Source organism: Elgaria multicarinata, chromosome 2 (genome assembly GCF_023053635.1).
Source record: "Elgaria multicarinata webbii isolate HBS135686 ecotype San Diego chromosome 2, rElgMul1.1.pri, whole genome shotgun sequence".
Taxonomy (NCBI): domain Eukaryota; kingdom Metazoa; phylum Chordata; class Lepidosauria; order Squamata; family Anguidae; genus Elgaria; species Elgaria multicarinata.
Window position 1 is genome coordinate 62,796,403 of NC_086172.1, and position 18,964 is coordinate 62,815,366.

Here is an 18,964-nt window from a genome sequence, read left to right on the forward strand (position 1 = left end):
TCCACAATCTCCTTTTACTGTTTTAGTACTTAACTCTGTTGTCATCCAAGAGTCCAGCTGCCTCCTTGATGGTCTATTGCTTCTGATATTTAAAAATTCTTTGTTATTGGCCTTGATGATGTTAGCAATATGCTCCTCAAAGTACTTTTTGCATCTCTTATTTTCTGCATGTATCTCCTTTCCACAAGTTTGTGCTCACTTTTGCCCAACTAAATATGATACAATATTACACCCAAGAGTTATTGGGCTGAATTTTGGACGGCACATGTGCACTGATATTTTCTTATTATGGTAAGTCTGAAATTTAGTTTTAAAAGAATTCTGGTCACATTATTTGTTGTCAGTTACTTAGGTTAACTTATTTTCTCCCCAAACCATATCAATCATCTGGTCTTATTGTGGCAATTTTGTTTTTAAATGTATAAGGAACACTCATTCAATACCTTCTCCCTTTCACATTATTCAAAGATACGGAGGTCACACAATTGTAGTTCTCAACTTTATAGCTAGCTATTCATTCATCAATAGCCATTTTGTCCAGGGTAATGGGTAAGATCCATTCACCACTCATTCAAATTAATTGTTCTTTTCTTTCATGCAGTATTCTTTAAAAAGTTATCCTCTTGATCCACTTTCCAAGAGATAAATACATAGATATACACCCACACCCACCCACTTCTGTAACTGTAATTACAAGTATTGAGAGTTGTTCTCTTGTCAGACTTTTCTTAAGCATAATCCCTATGTAGATTACTTTCTGCTAAGTGTATATTGTTTTCTTATAAAAATGATGAACAGATCAATAATTTCACAAGCACTTCATATCAATGCAATTTTTCCTTGAGGCAGAAAAGAGAGGCCCTCTCATTATTTATCTTGAAAATGTGATGGGGTCCCTTTGAGCAGGTCATTGTCTGCTTCAGCAAAATAATCATGGGATTTCTGTTCAAGCAGGAAAGAGAAAAATGATTCATTATTTCAAGAATTATTTTACTGTCCGACCAGAAAATAGATGAAGGCTTCTAACAATATATAAGGGAGAAAAAGGCTTTACTTATTATTAAAGGTTATGCTTTAAAAGGGGGAAAGGTTCAAACATTACATTTTTAGCTTTGCTGTAATATAACAGAGGTCATGCAGTTACAGTGTTCACCTTTGTAGTTTCCAGGAGGTGATTTTACAACTATTTTCACTGTTGAACTTTACTTATCCACCATACACTTTCTTTCATTTGGTTAAATGAAATCTGAAGATTGTACACTATCTAATACAAAACTATCACTGAAAGTTGGCAGCAAAATTTGTCCGAAGTGAGATTTTGGGGGGAAAGTGTAGGGCCAGATGTTTCTCACAGCTATCTGGGTGTGACCACCGAGAAGATCCTCTGTCTTAACCCAACCTGTGAGGCAGCTTCATGGTTGACTCTCCTTTGGAAACACTATTTGTTGGATCTGAATGAGTTTAAAGTATACTTTAGAATGTTCTTTAGGATTGAAGTTACTCAGTCACAGCTTCAAGTGATACCATTTTTAATATCTGATATGTATCCATTTGTCCTCTCGTGCAGAATGACCTCTGCGAGAAAGGCACTCATGATTGGCTGTGCTTATTAATGATCAAATATTGGGCCTGTTGAGAAGACACCCTGCTGGTTAAGGCTTTGGGTTAAGCAGCAGGGTTTAAAGTGTCTTGTGCGATGCATTTTGCTAAACCCTGCTCACTCAGTAACCACAGCCAGACCATCTGCAGCAGGGTTAGTGGCTCTAACTGTGGCTTAAAGTGTTGTGTGCGACAGCACAGCTTGTGGTTAGTGCTAATTCCAGAGAACCACAGTTTTGCTAACCACAGAGCCTGAAGTGTTGTCTGAATTTGGGATTGGGCCATATCACTGAATAGATCTTGTTTGCTTGGATTCTGCGTTAATTTATGCTCTAAATAATGCTGTGATGCATATGTCTTGCACTGCTTGACCATTTGGAGCGATTTTACTGTTTTATTTAGTTGGCTGTAATCCAACTTTCAATGGAATAAGGTATCATTGAACTCTGTGGGACTTTATAAGTAGACTTGTAGAGGATTATGCTGTATGAGTGGCAATCACGAGAAGCAATATGGACTACTCATACTTCTCATGTGATTTTTGGAAATAAATCCCCCCCCCCAAAAAAAAACTTGCTGAGTTGGATGTATCTTTAGTTTTCAGCAGTTAGAAAACTGCTGATTACAGCTTAAAGCCTAAATGAACCTTTTATAACACAAATTCCTTTCTACACACCGACTATCAAGTTCACCGTAAGGAGTGACTGTAATTTATCACCAGTTATGTTAGCAGAGAGATCTGATTTGTATTATTGTTTGATTCCGTTCCAGTGTTTTCAAGGCACTTTTTAACCATAGAAAATTTGCATTTTTAAAAAATAAATGAAAAACTGTAGAATGTTAAAAACCTCACTACGACGCTTTTCTGTAATTTACTCAGTGCTCCATTAGTTATTTTATATCATAAATACAAAGTAGCTTCAGTGATTTCTAAGACATCTAGCAGTGATAAAATATTAAATTAACATGATGAACAGTATAGATTATGAGATCAATATGACCTTGGATAAGCAAAGGCAAAGACTTGCAGATTTAAACATGTAAAAGCTGGAAAATTAATCCACTTCTTAGTTACACTTTTATTTTATTTTTTAATCAAAAGCAAGCATACCTGGTACCTCTGATCAGGGATTAGGTGTGAAATGAAAGACCTTGAGTTATACAATTAAGTATTGATTTTGTTGATCTATATTTAATTCTCAGAGCAATTTGGCTATGTGTGTGTTTTGGCTTTTTCTTCTTCTGTACTGTAGCATTTTGAGATATATTTGGCTAAGAGCAGAGCTCATTTCACTTTTCTTTGTTAATCTAAAACCCGATTGCTCTGTGCACGTGAGACAAAGGGAGGTTTTATTTCTTGCGGGCAACAGTGAATTTTAAAATCTTAAAGTGTTGCTTAACTAAACTGAACATAAAAATGCATTTTGGCTGTAAGGAATCATACTACCAGTTCACTGGATGTTTTAAATTAAGATGTACTCTTTATGTACACAGCAATGACCAGATATGAGGCAAAATTTATAATCATTTTTTTTTAAAAAAAAATTAACAAATCCTCAAGTGCAGTTTTGCTGCTGTATTCTGCACATATGTGCAATAGAGGGGCTACCACTCTGTTATAAGGAGAGTAAGGACCATGGGAATTATGGGTATTGTAGTGCAACACATCTGGTGGACACCATCTTGGAAAAGGCTTTGGTAGACTGGCTCACTTCATCTGATGGCTGAGTCTAGACTTTTAATTGAGTGTGATATTTTGGTATCTTGTTGCATTTATTCAGTTTCTTTTGTAAATTTGATTTAATTTCTTACTTAATACATTTTTAGTTGCCTTTCAGCACTACAGTCTTCCCAAGGCAGCTTATAATATAAAACATACTATTCTGTTTTAATATAACAAGTTTAATTTTATTTATTCATTTATTGCATTTATATATATATATATACACACACACCAAATAGCCGAAGCTCTCTGGGCGGTTTACAAAAGTTAATTTTAAACAGATTTAAGCATTCCAGGCATGATCCATCAGTCTGTAGGTGCTCCTGTGCTCATTTTCCATCCTTTCTCCTCCCAGATAGCTCTCAGGCACACATGCATGCATCATAGCATACCAACTATTATTTGCAATGGGAGGCTTGTACTCACCTCCCATACTGTATTTTACTGATCTTTGTCTGCTACAGAGCCCCAGCTGCATCAGAAATGGATCTTGCCCTTTGAGTATTTTTTAAAACATTGTTACATATCCAATTCCAACCAATGGAGGATGGATAAAAAGTCATACATACTCATTTTTGTAGAAGAAATAACAAGCGTTTTGCATTTTATTTGTTTGTATTTATAACGTATCATATCATATGAACAGTATCCTATGCTGCCCGCACATTAGCAGGACCTACTGCTAGCACAACAGGAAGCTTTTGGTTCCTGAAACAACTGGAACAGGGTAGTCAACAGAGGGGCAAGTCCTGTCCTGTTCAAGACATTAGCATTTCCTTTCATTTCCAGGGAAGTGCTAGTTCCCGTTGCAATAACAGTGGATTCTGCTAACACAACAGGGTTTCTGGAGGCACAGCAGCGCTATAGGATATTGCCCTATGGGTTTTTTGTTTTTGTTATCCAATATACCAAAAAACATATGTAAACTAACTACTTTGGTAATGAAGTTTTAATTAAATCCTTAAGGATGCAGATTATATAATCTCCTGATGTTGTGAGCCACCAGTAAATCCCACCTAAAACTGCTATAAACAAAGTAGACTATAGTGATACTATTTTGTTGTTGGTTTTTGTTTTTACCTTTTCTTTGCCATGGTAATGTGAACACCTGGCAAATAAACGAAGTATCTGGAGTTAGTCAGGGTCTATCAGGCAAGCTTCAGATAGTAATGATTTTCAGTCACTTGTGTAGGCCTGATTTGATCTGAACCAGTGACCTAGAGGTTAAGGGCTCCATATACTATTACCAAATCTATGAGCCATCCAATTCCCCAAGATGCAATATATATCTGATATCCTGCAGAATGGCCCTTATCAGCAAGAAAAGGTACTGATTCACACTAAAAGTGCATTAGTAAAATAATGATTTAAACATGAGCAGAGATTTTGAGACAAACTCTGCTTCCTAGTGGCTTAAATCAGTAGTGGATTTAGATGCAAATAATCTGTTCTGCAAATAAAGTTGCATTAGTGATGGGTGAATCTGAACCTTTTGTATCTCCAATTTATAACTGAATGCTTGAAGTCAGATATGTGCCCAAGTTGTTCTAAACACCTCTGAAAACATTTCTTTGTTTTGTAATTAAGATAGTCCCAAACCTATATCTAGTTTTTGTTTTAGGAAAATTGACATCTTTCCACTTATACCAAAGTTATAAGAGGTAATCATAGCTTTTATAAAAGCAATGGGCACATTTTTTCTTTCAAATCCTGCAGTTCACAATAATAGCCTTCTTTCCAGGATTCACAATATGTAGAAAAGAGAAATGGCGAATGGTTAGAAGTAAAACATAGTCAAAGCAATGATTAATAGATGCAAATGTGCTGGGTTCTTCTATGGATATATTTGTCAGTTTGTGAATCCGTTTTATTCCATTAACAGGAGCAGTTTGTTTCTAAAGATTTTATTCAGGCATACTTCTTTAAGAAGGAAGCAGAAATGTAATTCAGTTTATTTTTAAACTTATAATTAATTGCACAGCCTTTTATAATTATTTTCTCATGTGTATTAAGGATTATATTGCATAACTTCTTTATTCCAATGACAGCAGGATGCACGTGTTAATCTGTTCTGCAAATAAAGTTGCATTGAAGATTAAAATAAGGGATGACTGGAGAGAGGGTCTTCATATATTACTTGTCTAACAAATACATCATAAGCAGTCTCTCATAGTCTAGCATGTAGACCTGTCATTTTATAGGATGATTGGAGTTTTCTTCTCAAGGGCAAAGAAGTCCAAAAATGAAAGGGGAAAAAACGTTATCCAGTATAAAAATAGTTTTAGTGTTTTCCATCCCAACATTAATTCTGTATTCTTGCATATTGCCGTTCAATGAGACAAATGAAAATCCAGATCCCTGTTAATAGAACATGGGGACATAGCTGCAAAAAGATTTCATCTCCAAACTTGAGGATTGAATTGATAGGCTAACTTTAGGCAAAGACAAAACTATGTTGGTGGATATAAAAGCACTCAGAATGCTTTCTGTATAGCATTTTAGTGGTAGTACTACATATTGACTGAAATCCAATGAAGGTTTTCCACTGATGGGAACTGCTTCCATCACAAGAACCAGAAAGGGGGGGGGGGTCTCCCTACCTCCTGCACATCTTCAAAATCTGCTCCAAGGGATTGGGGACCCTCCATAAAAGATTTTGGCAATGGCATGGGAGTTACATGGGAGAGGAGAGAGGGAGAAAGTACTGCCATGTAAGTGGACTTCAGCTTGTGTGACATTGGATTCTTCTGTTTGTTTAGCAATTGAATATGAAGGCATCTAAAACCATAATATAGCAATCCAGATTAAAACTTCATTCTGTGTCTTCGAATGATGACTAGGACCTCCTCTGAAGATTGTAAATGTCGCCTGGATGCATATAAGGGAAGGTGGTCTGCTAGGTATCCTGATCCCAACTTGGTTAGTGCTTTATAAGATAATAGCATGACCTTCTACATGACTCGGTAGCTAACAGGCAGCCAGTGCAGTTCTTTTAGCACAGGTTTCATGTGGGCAGAGATAGGCGTCCTAGTGAGCACCCTAAACTGCTGTGTTCTGCACAAGCTGCAGCTTCCGAATCACACACATGGGTAGCCCCACATAGAGCACATTACAGTAGTCTAATCGTGAGGTTACCCGTGTGTGAATAACCGTGGCTAGGCTATCCCTATCAAGGAATGGGCATAGCTGGTGTACCAACCAAAGTTGAAAATGGGTGCTCCAGGCCTTCGAGGCCACCTGGGTCTCCAGTGACAAAAGATGGGTTCAAGAGCACCCCCAAACTACAGACCTGCTCCTTCAGATGGAGTGCAACACCATCCAGAACAGGCAAACACCCCGATTCCTAGAACTGAGAAAACCACCAACCCACAAGGTCTCTGTTGTATCGGGATTCAGCTTCAGTTTATTGGCCCTCATCCAAGTGTATCCAGGCATCAGTTCAGAATGTGCACAGCCTCTCCCAATTCAGATATTACAGTGGAATAGAGCTGGGTGTCATCAGCATACTGGTGACACTTTGCCCCAAATCTCCTGATGACCATTCCCAATGGCTTCAAATATTGAATAACATTGGGGACAGGATGGTCCCCTGTGGCATTTCACAGTTCAGCTGCCATGCAATGCTATTCTCTGGAATCGACCCCACAAGTAGGAGTCAAACCACTATAGAACAGTGCCTCCAACTCACAAAGGCGGTCCAGGAGAATACCATGGTCAATGGTATCACAAGCCACTGAGAGATCCAGAAGGCGTAACAGGGTCACACTCCCCCTTCTCTCTGTCTCAAAGAAGGTCGTCCATCAGCACACTGCCACTATTTTATGTATTTCTCTTCTGTTACACTTTACCCTAAAGAATACCAGGGCAATTCTGTTGGTGCTGTATAAACTGCCAGCTCCAGTTCACATGGATATTGATAAGCAACGCTGTGTTTATTTTCTAGCAGTAAATATAATCTGCTGAATGATAATTAAAACAACCATTCCCCATTTCACCACATTCCTCCCCGTGTCTTCCCAAGTGGAATGCTGATCTTTCTACAAAATTCAGTGTGCAGCAACCAAGAGGATCGTTCCTAATATGGTCAGTTTCATATCCACATTCACTGAAACTTTCCCTGTTCTTCATGCCCAGGGTTCCTGGCAATGTAACAATGTTAGAAGGAAAATCCCAGATTAATTTAGCACAAGCCTCAGCAAAATCAGGGAACAGTTCCTTCCTGTCAGGTAAAGTCTCCCTTCTAACCCTTTTGGTATGGATCTTTTGCAATAGTTCATTTAGCCCTGGTTCCCAGTCAACATTACTACAAACCACTTGCCCGAGTTCTTCCTTTGAAAAGCTTTGATTCAGATACCTAAACTCACATCCTTCCTATTTTGGGGGCTGTCTTCATGACGCCAGGTTGGCTCCACCTCCCTCTTTAAGCCCACACTTTCCCGCTCCCAGGGGTGTTGGGTAATCTCGACACCGAGGAGGGAGAGCAGGGTTTCTGGGCAACCATCTGGGTCCCAAAACTGCCCCCCCCCCCTCAATTCCTGATGGAAAGCGACCGATTGCCTTCCACCGGGCTGTGCCCCCAGGTTGACCCCGGAGCAACATTACACAACTGAAGGGCCGTGTTGACATCGCTCCCTTTGGAAAAGTCAGGGTAAATTCCCAACTTTTTCAAAACACAGCATCACGTGCCGTCTAACCAACACGGCGCAGATCCACAGCTACCCTGGGGGCTTCCCTGCATATAGACTTACCTTGGGGGATTCCACACGTCGTACTGAGGGCGCTTCCATGCTCTCCGACCCGGCCGGCGAGGAGGGAGGTGGGTGGCGGCGGCGGCAAGGACGCCTCTTCCTCGTCTCTTCTCCAGGCAAGCTACACGATCGCTTTGGGGTCGCACTAGGGGGGCATGGAAGCGCCCTCAGTACGACGTGTAGAATCCCCCCCTTGTCCCTTGTAACTTTAATTGCAACAACTCCAACTCACATTTTATTCAACTCTCCTCAAACGTATGCTGTGCTCTTCTGTCCTCCAACTCTATCTCCAGCTGTTCTTGTGATCATAAACCCTGCCTTATCAGGTTTTCCAATCATGGGAAACTGTAAGCACATACAGCTGAACGCACTTATTATTATTATTATTATTATTATTATTATTATTATTATTATTTATATAGCACCATCAATGTACATGGTGCTGTACAGAGTAAAACAGTAAATAGCGAGACCCTGCCGCATAGGCTTACATTCTAATAAAACCATAATAAAACAATAAGGAGGGGAAGAGAATGCAAACAGGCACAGGGTAGGGTAAACAGGCACTGGGTAGGGTAAAACTAACAGTATAAAGTCCAAACAGCATCAAGTTTTAAAAGCTTTAGGAAAAAGAAAAGTTTTTAGCTGAGCTTTAAAAGCTGCGGTTGAACTTGTAGTTCTCAAATGTTCTGGAAGAGCATTCCAGGCATAAGGGGCAGTAGAAGAAAATGGACGAAGCCGAGCAAGGGAAGCAGAGACCCTTGGGCAGGCGAGAAACATGGCATCAGAGGAGCGAAGAGCACGAGCGGGGCAAGAGTGTGAGATGAGAGAGGAGAGATAGGAAGGAGCTAGACCATAGAACCATTTTGAGGCCATCATGCTCAACATGCAAAGCTCTGGCATCTGGGTGCACTGGGATATTGAGAGTGGGGCTGACATGTGCAACCATATCCCCCTCTCAATTTTTGCCCAACATTTGCACATAGAGATTAAGTCTGGATCAAACCCTGGATGTGTGTGTGTATGTGTGTGTGTGTGTGTGAGAGAGAGAGAGAGAGAGAGAGTGTGTGTGTGTGTGTTTTTCCTCATTTGAACTGGACTGAATGCTCATCAAACTAGAGTAACCTGAACCTAAATACATTGGACATAGACTGATTATTATATGTGCAGAAGCTCTGTGTTCTTCCACACAGGGAAATGCTTCCTATACTCCATTGCATGCAGGTTATTCCAACTGAAAGGCATGGTTCAGCAAGATCATTTGGACTCATACATGGGAACAAGCCTTTCTTGAGGCATGATTGTTATTTGGAGGACGATTGATTTTAGTAAAACTTATTTCCATGAAGTATTTAGTACAGACCAGTTTCAATCAATAAATGTAGGACTTGGGTTTCAATTGGCTTATCTCATTCTCATAATGGAACAGTCATGTACAGATGCTATAGTCTGATTGTGGAAGCACAGAAGAGGTAAATCATGGCAGTAGTGTAACCCAGTAGCAAACACAAGTCCATCTGCATTTAGAAAATGTAATCTGGATTTTTTAAAAAACTTTAGTAGGTTCAAACTGATTTAATTGAACTAATCAGCTGGTTTAAAGACTAGACTTCAAATGTTAAAATCCCACTGTGGCTTGAAAAAAAGAAAAGAATACTGCATGATGCTTAACATGCATAAGTATCACATTTTGAGCAGAATCCAGTGTTGCCCTTGCATGCTTATGAAGGCAAGCCAAAACATGTGAAAATGCTCATTTCTGGAAGGAGGCAGGGAGGTGAAGCTCAAATAAGGAACCTCCACTTCTAGAAACAGTGTTTCCACTCATTTGGGGGCTTGCCTCTGGAAACACTATATTGTTGTTCCACAAGCAGTCGGGGCTGCTTGTGGAGTGGAAGTGCCAAGACTGGCCATCCACGGACCAGAATCAGTCAGCTCCACTAGCATTAGATTCCGCTATTATTATTATTATTTGCATTTTTATGCCGCCCAATAGCGAAAGCTCCCTGGGTGGTTCAGTAATATCAAACAAAAAGTTATGTGGAGGTTAGGCTTACTAATGTATCCAAACATAAGTCTAAACTCTTGAGACTTTAACACTGTAATCTTCAAATGCTCCTTTCCTGCAATATCTTTTCTTCTTTGCAATAGTTTGTATATTATCTATACTCTTGGATGATCCTAAATCAGCGATTTCACTTGCCATCAAAACACCAAGTAACAATGTTTGTTCTTGGAATGCCAATAGTTTATTGATCCATTCATTTCTGCCTGGCACTAATACTGAAAATGAGGAATGAGTGTGTCTTTTCTTTGTGAATAGCACACCTCATTTATCAATGGATGCTGCAAAAACTTTGTATATCTGCAAAGCCCCTAATATGTTCAATGTTATCATATATTTCTTTGATGATGTTATCTGGAACAAGAGATGGAGGCATAAGATTAAAAATAAACTGTGTCAAAAAAAACCCTAGGTCTTTTGAACAGTCTTCTTCAAGCAAAGAGACAAAATTGGTATTGTACAATCCAGCTGTGTTTTTAATATAATGTGCCAATACAATGTCCAGTGCTTTGTTTTCTGTAGTTTCGTCATATTGCAACACTTCTCTGAGTAGACCTAGCTAATATATGATTGATTCTGGTCTGAGGGGATTGGACCAGTTCAGTGTAATTTCCTCTCTTGTTGCTTTCATTTCTATTAGATGCTGTGTTCATGAAAATCAATAGGTTCATGCAAAATGTGGTGTTAATTTCTAGTAAATTTCACTAATGTCTGCATTATATAGATTTTTTTTAAATAAATAAATGTGATACAGATTGGGTTCTTTTCCCCCAGATTTCAGGCTCTTTACTAAAGTTTTAAATACACAACTTATTACAACTCATAATAATTTAATCTATACATAAGTTGGATAGAAAAAGTCATTTCCTTTCTGTTGACAGTAGTTGGAGATATGCTGCTTCACTCCATGTATGTGTAAACATTAAATATACTAGTATATCTAATCCCAGGGTGCAGGACACGGAATAACAGGCTGAAGTTACAGGAAGCCAGATTCCAGCTGGACATCAGGAAAAACTTCCTGACTGTTAAAGCAGTACGACAATGGAACCAGTTACCTAGGGAGGTTGTGGACTGTCCCACACTAGAGACATTGAAGAGGCAGCTGGACAACCATCTGCCAAGTATGCTTTAGGGTGGATTCCTGCATTGAGCAGGGGGTTGGACTTGATGGCCTTATAGGCCCCTTTGAACTCTACTATTCTGTGATTTCCCTCTTAGAATCATAGAATAGCAGAGTTGGAAGGGGCCTACAAGGCCATCAAGTCCAACCCCCTGCTCAATGCAGGAATCCACCCTAAAGCATCCCTGACAGATGGTTGTCCAGCTGCCTCTTGAAGGCCTCTAGTGTGGGAGAGCCCACAACCTCACCAGGCAACTGATTCCATTGTCCTACTGCTCTAACAGTCAGGAAGTTTTTCCTGATGTCCAGCTAGAATCTGGCTTCCTTTAACTTGAGCCCGTTATTCCATGTCCTGCACTCTGGGAGGATCGAGAAGAGATCCTGGCCCTCCTCTGTGTGACAGCCTTTTAAGTATTTGAAGAGTGCTATCATGTCTCCCCTCAATCTTCTCTTCTCCAGGCTAAACATGCCCAGTTCTTTCAGTCTCTTTTCATAGGGCTTTGTTTCCAGAACCCTGATCATCCTGGTTGCCCTCCTCTGAACACGCTCCAGCTTGTCTGCATCCTTCTTGAATTGTGGAGCCCAGAACTGGACGCAATACTCTAGATGAGGCCTAACCAGGGCCGAATAGAGAGGAACCAGTACCTCACGTGATTTGGAAGCTATACTTCTATTAATGCAGCCCAAAATAGCATTTGCCTTTCTTGCAGCCATATCGCACTGTTGGCTCATATTCAGCTTGCGATCTACAACAATTCCAAGATCCTTCTCATTTGTAGTATTGCTGAGCCAAGTATCCCCCATCTTGTAACTGTGCCTTTGGTTTCTATTTCCTAAATGTAGAATTTGGCATTTATCCCTATTAAATTTCATTCTGTTGTTTTCAGCCCAGCACTCCAGCCTATCATGATCACTTTGAAGTTTGTTTCTGTCTTCCAGGGTATTAGCTATCCCACCCAATTTGGTGTCATCTGCAAATTTGATAAGCGTTCCCTGCACCTCCTCGTCCAAATCATTAATAAAAATGTTGAAGAGCACTGGGCCCAGGACTGAGCCCTTCAGCACCCCACTCGTTGCCTCTCCCCAATTTGAGAAGGTTCCATTGATAAGTACTCTTTGAGTCCGATTCTGTAGTCAATTGTGAATCCACGTAATAGTTGTTCCATCTAGCCCACTTTTAGCTAGTTTGTTAATCAGAATACCATGGGACACTTTGTCAAAAGCTTTGCTGAAGTCAAGATATATGACATCCACAGCATTCCCACAGTCCACAAGGGAGGTTTCCCGATCAAAAAAACCAGTAGAGTATTTTTGGCTCTAGTTGTCTTCTACAGTCACACTAAAGGATGGAAGTAAGGTGAGGAAAACAGCACATTTCAAAAATCTGGTGGTGAAAATGTGGTTGTACCAAAATAATAGAGGTACATTTTAAGGAAAATCAGGTGCACTTAAGAATCATTGAAACCCACAGGATTTGAACATTTCTCTGTACTCCTACTAAACTCCTCCTTTAGTAGGAGTTAACTATATCTATTTTCTTCTATGTTGTATCCTATAGTATCACTGTAATTGTGGCCACCTGGACAGAATGGTGGTGCTGCGGAGTCTGCATGAAATAAATAATGGAATTAGTTTCTTTGAGGAATATTCAGTTGTCCTTAAATATTAATTCCTGAGGGATGGAAAATGCAAATTACTCTGGTCCTGTTAGAGATACTTTACCCATACAAATTCCAAAATCAGTTGCTTAAAATGTAAATGGCACTTAACTGTTTTGCAAATTGTCCTATTTGTTTGAGCAGAATAATTAAAGCTATGATTTATCCCAAAATGGCCCTTATTATTGCATTTAATTATAATGGAGGATTATGTCTAAAAGTATTTAACAATCCATTCCTTTTCTACTGTAGATGTTGGGAGGCAGTAATTGACTATTTACAATTGGGATAGTTATTTATTTGTAAGAACTACTTTTCTAATTCCTGCCCCTCCTCTGAAATTGTTACAGAAGTTGAAGCAACCTGAGGAAACAAAGGAAGATTCTGAGAAGAGGTTATCTAAAATTTCCCTGGAGTCTCTCAATAAATTTAATAGCAGCAGAAGCATTTTATTGGAAAAGGAGAACAGTCTGAACAAGATTGAAGGGCAAGAAGAAGAAAATGGGAAGAATGAAGAAGTTTCTCTAAATAGTTCTGATAAGCATGGAGTAGACCACTTAGAATCCTTGAGTGATTCTTTATATGATAGCTTCTCATCCTGTGCAAGCCAAGGCTCGAATGATGTATAAAGACACTCTGAAGCGGTGAGCAGTGAGTGAAGCACTTAAGGAACAGAAGAAGAAAATAAATAAGGAAGAGTAGGTGAAAATATTCCAAATAAGTTGGTAAGACTAACAATAGGATATCTCCAGATATATTCATGCAGAGCAATAAAGAGGGATGAAACTGCATTATAATAATAGAAAGGCTGAAAGTTCAACACCTACAACACAGTTGTTACTTTTAAAAAGTCTTAATTTTGCACTTTTATGAATACTTGTACAGAAGTTGTAAAAAATGTTCTTTGGGGTGGGAAGGAAGAATTATATTTGTAGAAAACTTGACAGCAATAAATACTAATTGGTGCCATGCTCCTAAAATGGCAGGTTACTAACTTTAAACACTGATGTTAATATTAACAAAGTTAGTGATCTTTTTTGTAAAACAAAGATTTATAAGCATTCTAGTCTTAAAACTGTATGTAGAAACACTGCTTTGATGCAAAATTGAGCTTGCCAAATTGTCTATAATGAATCTCCTTGGACCACATTGTACAACATACATTTTTAAATATTAGTGCAATTTTGAAACCAAGTTTCTCTATGGACTCAGATATTTCTCTTAATATTATTTGGTCAAAACTCCCAAGAGATATTCCTCTTCCCATTTATCTGTAGCTTTATATCATTAATACCTGTTGTGTTGATTTAACATCAATCTCATTTCATTTTAACTCTGTTAATCTGGGAATCATGGAATAAAATGCAGTTTAGATTTGTAATTTACATTTTAAAAAAATCTAAAAGAAAAAATGGTGCTAGCAATTTGGGGTGTTTGTGCATTTCCTACAAAGACTGTTTATATGTAAGGGAAAAGTCTATTTCAAAGGTGGAGTGTATTTTTTCTAGATGTGGAGTATTTATAACAACTTTTGTACAGCGGTCCATAAGCTAGCTATATTTGGGATACTTCTAGCCCTTTTACTATGTTTGTAGCATATGCCTGTTCATTTTGCCCCTGTATGATGTTGTACTATCAGTGTTACATTGTTAATACTTTTGTGCAATGTTACATTTCATGATGTTTTGAATATATTGTCAGGGTGGAATTTCATTGTCTCTTACCTTTATGAAATTTCTTTTGGATTTTATTTCTGAATAAAAGTCATATCACATCTGAATGTCAAAACAATGAAATATTTACATATCAGCAGACACTCAACAATGGGAATAGGTTAATTTTTGTTTCTCATTAAAAAGCTACCTGGACATGGATTGCTAAGAGCTATCTTTCTGGTTTGTGCAACATATAATAAAGTGTGAGAATATAAATCTAGCAATATTTCTGTAGAAAGAGTACAAACTGCAAGAAAGGTGTGGGTGATAATTTTCCAGCCATTTTCTTTCTCAAACCAAGCAGACTTGCATGCTCCCCGACTAATAAATGTGCAGATAGGATACAAAATCAGTCAAATGAATTTCCTACATGGCAACTAAAAAGTAATTTAAGCTTAATTCAAATCTCTCTAGTGCCTGCTCTCTCTTTTGAGACAAGATGGTGAATGATGAAAAGCGAAGCAAGGTTTCTGAAAGATGAGCCTGGGAAAAGCCATCAGGGGTGGGCATATAGATCGTTATAATGGAACAGCTTTAGACACAAGGCGCATAATCTTGTGCAAGATGAAGAACTCCATCGACGAAACGGAACTCAGCAAAGAACTGTAGCCAAGGGGCCAAGTACAGTGGTGGCCTGAGCCATTATAAACTAAGACACGCACCCCTTTTAAGGTACACGCTTATTTTGAAGAAGACTTGTCTCAAATGAAACATGGCCTGAGCATCCCCAGAGGACCACAGTGAAAACGCTTCAGTTCAGCATCCCTCTCATTTGAAGAGCCTGAGGGATAAAAAGTACTTTTCCCTGCCTGCCTCCTCCCTCCTCCTCTCCAGGACTAACCCAGCGGCTGTTTAATTAGTCCGGCCAGTGCTGCCATACAGGCATCGGGTGTGTAAACTCCTATAAAGGATAGACACACACACCCCTCCGCCGCATACACACTATTCCCAGGCGGCTCACTGGGACGTTTGCTCGGGCTGGAAAAGGCTACACAGGCGGCAGGCCGCGCTTTCCAGGGAGTCGGCAACGCACAGCTGCGCGCACACACCTGCAGCGGCTGCGGCCGGGCGATTGGCTCATACACAAAGAGGGCGCGGGGAGGTGGTGTGCCGTGCCAGCACCGCGGCGGACGAGCGAGGCAAGCTGTTCACGGCGCGACCTGCGAGGCAACGGGGCAGGTTCCTGGCAGAGGCGCGTCCGCGAAGGCCCTCCCCACCCCGCTCCAAAGGGACGCCTTCAAGCGGAGCAGGGGAGGTGCCGCACGACGCGCGAACGCACCGGCTCAGCGAGCCCGCATGCCCGGGCACACGCCCTTTCCTTCCGCGTGGGCTTGCGTCCTTGGGACAGGGGCGCCCTTGGCGTGGGGGCAGAAGTCGAGGGCTCCACTCGACAAAAGGGCCCCTGTCAAAAAAGAAGACGCAGGGTTGGTTTACCGCATTTTGTATTAAGTGGGGCAATTCACGTTGCCATCTAAAGACCTCCTCCTCCTCTCCGTAAAACCATAAGGGCCGGAGTCTGGACCTACTTAACTGCACCATTGTGAGCTAAAGCCTCGCCCATTCCCTCCTCAAAGCGCAAACACGTCCTTCCCCGCATGAGTTTGCGCTCTCCCGGACCCGTTTGGGTGTGGTGCAGGGGCGCAGGCGCCTCCTTCTTCTCTGCACGTGTCTCCTCTCCTGCTGCCTATGTTCGCATTGCAGCCACGATTTTAAGCACACGCTCGGTACCACAGACTATACCACAGGCACGATTTGCTGCACTCGTTGCCTCACAGTTATCGTTGTTGGCCACGCATAGGCCGGGTTCGGACGACACGCTAATCAACGGGGGTGGGGGTGGGGGAATAGGAGGAACATTGAAATCAACCGTTGACTAGCGTGTACGTACCCGGCCATAGAGAAGAGACTGTCCCGTACTGCACGTTTTTAGACGAGCGCTGCAAGCGCTTCTATTACACACAGATTTAGCCGTTACTACACTTTGGAAACACAGATAAGACTGAAAATACCAACCAGAAACAGAGCGCTTCGCTGAAAACCCAGGCAATCCAGAGAATTCTGCACACGAATAACAGTTGTATAGCGTTTTCAAGTATTCAGAGCGCGTCAGATCAACAATCGCGGGAAGTAAATCGATATTATACCATACTACTGCAGGCCAACGAGCGATTTCATGGCAAAGGCGAAATGGGAACTGGAGACTTCCTGATTGGTAACCACATTAAGCAATTAACTATACATATCACTTGCGCATAGGGCATCTCACGGATCTGCCTTCTCTCCCCCCTCCACATACTTTTAAAAAATGTTTCTAGCCCTCAAGGTTGTAAAGAAAAGCTTGGCGGGGGAGATTTGGCTCTTTCTCTTGGAGGCATAAAAATCTGGGCTTCCTTTGATTAGGAGAAGACTCAGCGTCCTGCATATTTATCCTATCTCAATAATCACAGCAGGTCTGTCTGCTTACTACTCTAAGCACCCGCCCACCCGCCTCCAGCCCTCCCGTGGTAGCATCCTTTACCTTCTCTGCAGTTCAACAAGCTGCTGCCTCAAATGTTGCCAAAAGCTACCTGGAAAGACAAGGGCATGTAAACACCCAGCTGGCATTAAACCCCTTTTGTCTGAATTTAACGCACATCTCTGTAATGAAGAGCGGTGTGTGTGTGCGCGCCTGGTTGGACCTGCCAATCGTCTCTCTAGGTGATGCCCCAAACAAACACAAACACACACACGTCTCACTAACATCAAATTATTTCCTGATCCGGTTCAGTTACTCCCATCCCCACCTGTCAGAAAATGTTCTGGCCATGCTGTTCCTGCTTCAGTTGAACGGGTCATGAGCGAAGGATTGATCATAAGCAATCATCCCATATTTGGATCCTTATTGTATGTATCTGTATACGCCGCTTTCAGCAGAGTTCTTTTCCTTCCTTCCTTCGCCTCCAGAAGGGCAGTTGCACCAGCTCCTGAAAAGGGAACGGTGCCCGTTTCCAGCTCTGTCAGGCTTAGAAATACTGCGCCCGGCTCTTCCGATTAGATTCCAGGGAGCCAAAAGGGCACTTTCGCCGGTTAGGATGGGAGGAGGCTCAGAACACACCGCCTGCCTTCTGCGCACACTCCCCAGCTTAGGGTGGGAAGTAGGGACCGAGGAGAGGGTGATGTCGCGGGTACCTGAATGAACCACCCTCAAGAGTACATTCTAGCGGGCTGCGTGTAGTAGGAAGTACTCTGCGTGTGTGCAGAGTACTTCTATGCCCAATTAATGTACCCATTCTCACAGCCAAAAGCCTCCTGTCGCTCATAAACGTGTGGAGGGTGAGAGGGGAAAGCCTCCATTAACCACTCTTAACTGCAAAATGACTTGGAAGTGATTGATGGTAACAGGTAGCTAATCCACTCTAAAAGTCACCTTGGCTATGGTATTCCGTGCTTTTTGCTTTTTTTAGGAAACTGCCCCTTATGTCAAGGGAAGGGGCGATTCCCCGACCCAGAGAGAGGGGCTGAGTTTGGACGACACGGTAATCCACGGTTGTTTCCCATTCTGTTTCTATTACCCTCCCCTCCCCCGGTTGATTAGCGTCTCCTCCGAACTCAGCCAATGTACAGCCTGCGCAAAAGAGAAAACAGACCAGACGTTTAAAGTTGGTACTCCGTGGAGCTATTGTATCGCTGGGTGTTAGATTGGTGTCATACTTTCTCCACACCCATAGAAGTCAGCCCGGGGGCTGCGGTTGAGGATTTACAGAGTCACTACAGCAAGTGGAAATTGAACGAAGGGCTAATGGCAAAGCGCGAGTGGCCAGGCTCCCGCCCCGCTGCTGTGGAGAGCGGGCTGGAGGGGTTTGAAGCGAGGCGGGAGGGAGGGGCTTCCCCTTCTTTCTTGAATCGTAAAGATTCTGTCTCTCTTCATAAACTTTCTCGCCCTAAACCAAGAAACGGGGGGGGGGAGGGCAATCACGTGGTCCTAGGGAAGGGGAGGGGGTTATTCGCCGGGGCCCTCGCTCTCCCCGCCCCCCACTCCCCTCGCTCTCTTTTTCTTGGCTCGGCGTCTTCCGCGGTAGTTTCAGTCTCTCAACTCCGGCGAGGCTGGAGGGAGTCGGAGCGGGAGGAAGGGCGCCGGGCTAGGCTGGCGATGCGGACTCAGGCGTCGCCTGGTGCCCCCGGAGCTCCTCTCCGCAGAGGCTGCAGCAACAGCAGCAGCCCGGCGAGGCCGAAGTGCACGAGTCCCCCGGCGGCTCCCGGCTCTCGCCGGGGCTGTTGTTGCTGAGACCCGCAGCCCCTTTGCCCAGCGCCTGCCTGCCTGCCTGCCTGCCCTCCCTCCGACGGCTCCAAGAGG

At 42.0% G+C, this 18,964-nt stretch overlaps 1 protein-coding gene across 3 annotated transcripts in view; it reads left to right on the plus strand.

The window, feature by feature from the left end:
* The window catches only part of NCKAP5 (NCK associated protein 5), a 640,533-nt gene extending 625,750 nt beyond the window's left edge, over positions 1 to 14,783 (plus strand). For 2 of the 3 annotated variants that reach the window (XM_063116607.1, XM_063116608.1), the window contains one exon: positions 13,267 to 14,783. In XM_063116607.1, the coding sequence (XP_062972677.1) occupies positions 13,267 to 13,545 (279 nt within the window). In that variant the 3' untranslated portion in view covers positions 13,546 to 14,783. The remainder of the gene's footprint in view (positions 1 to 13,266) is intronic. The other variant, XM_063116609.1, reaches the window with a different exon arrangement.
* The last annotated feature ends 4,181 nt before the right edge of the window (positions 14,784 to 18,964 follow it).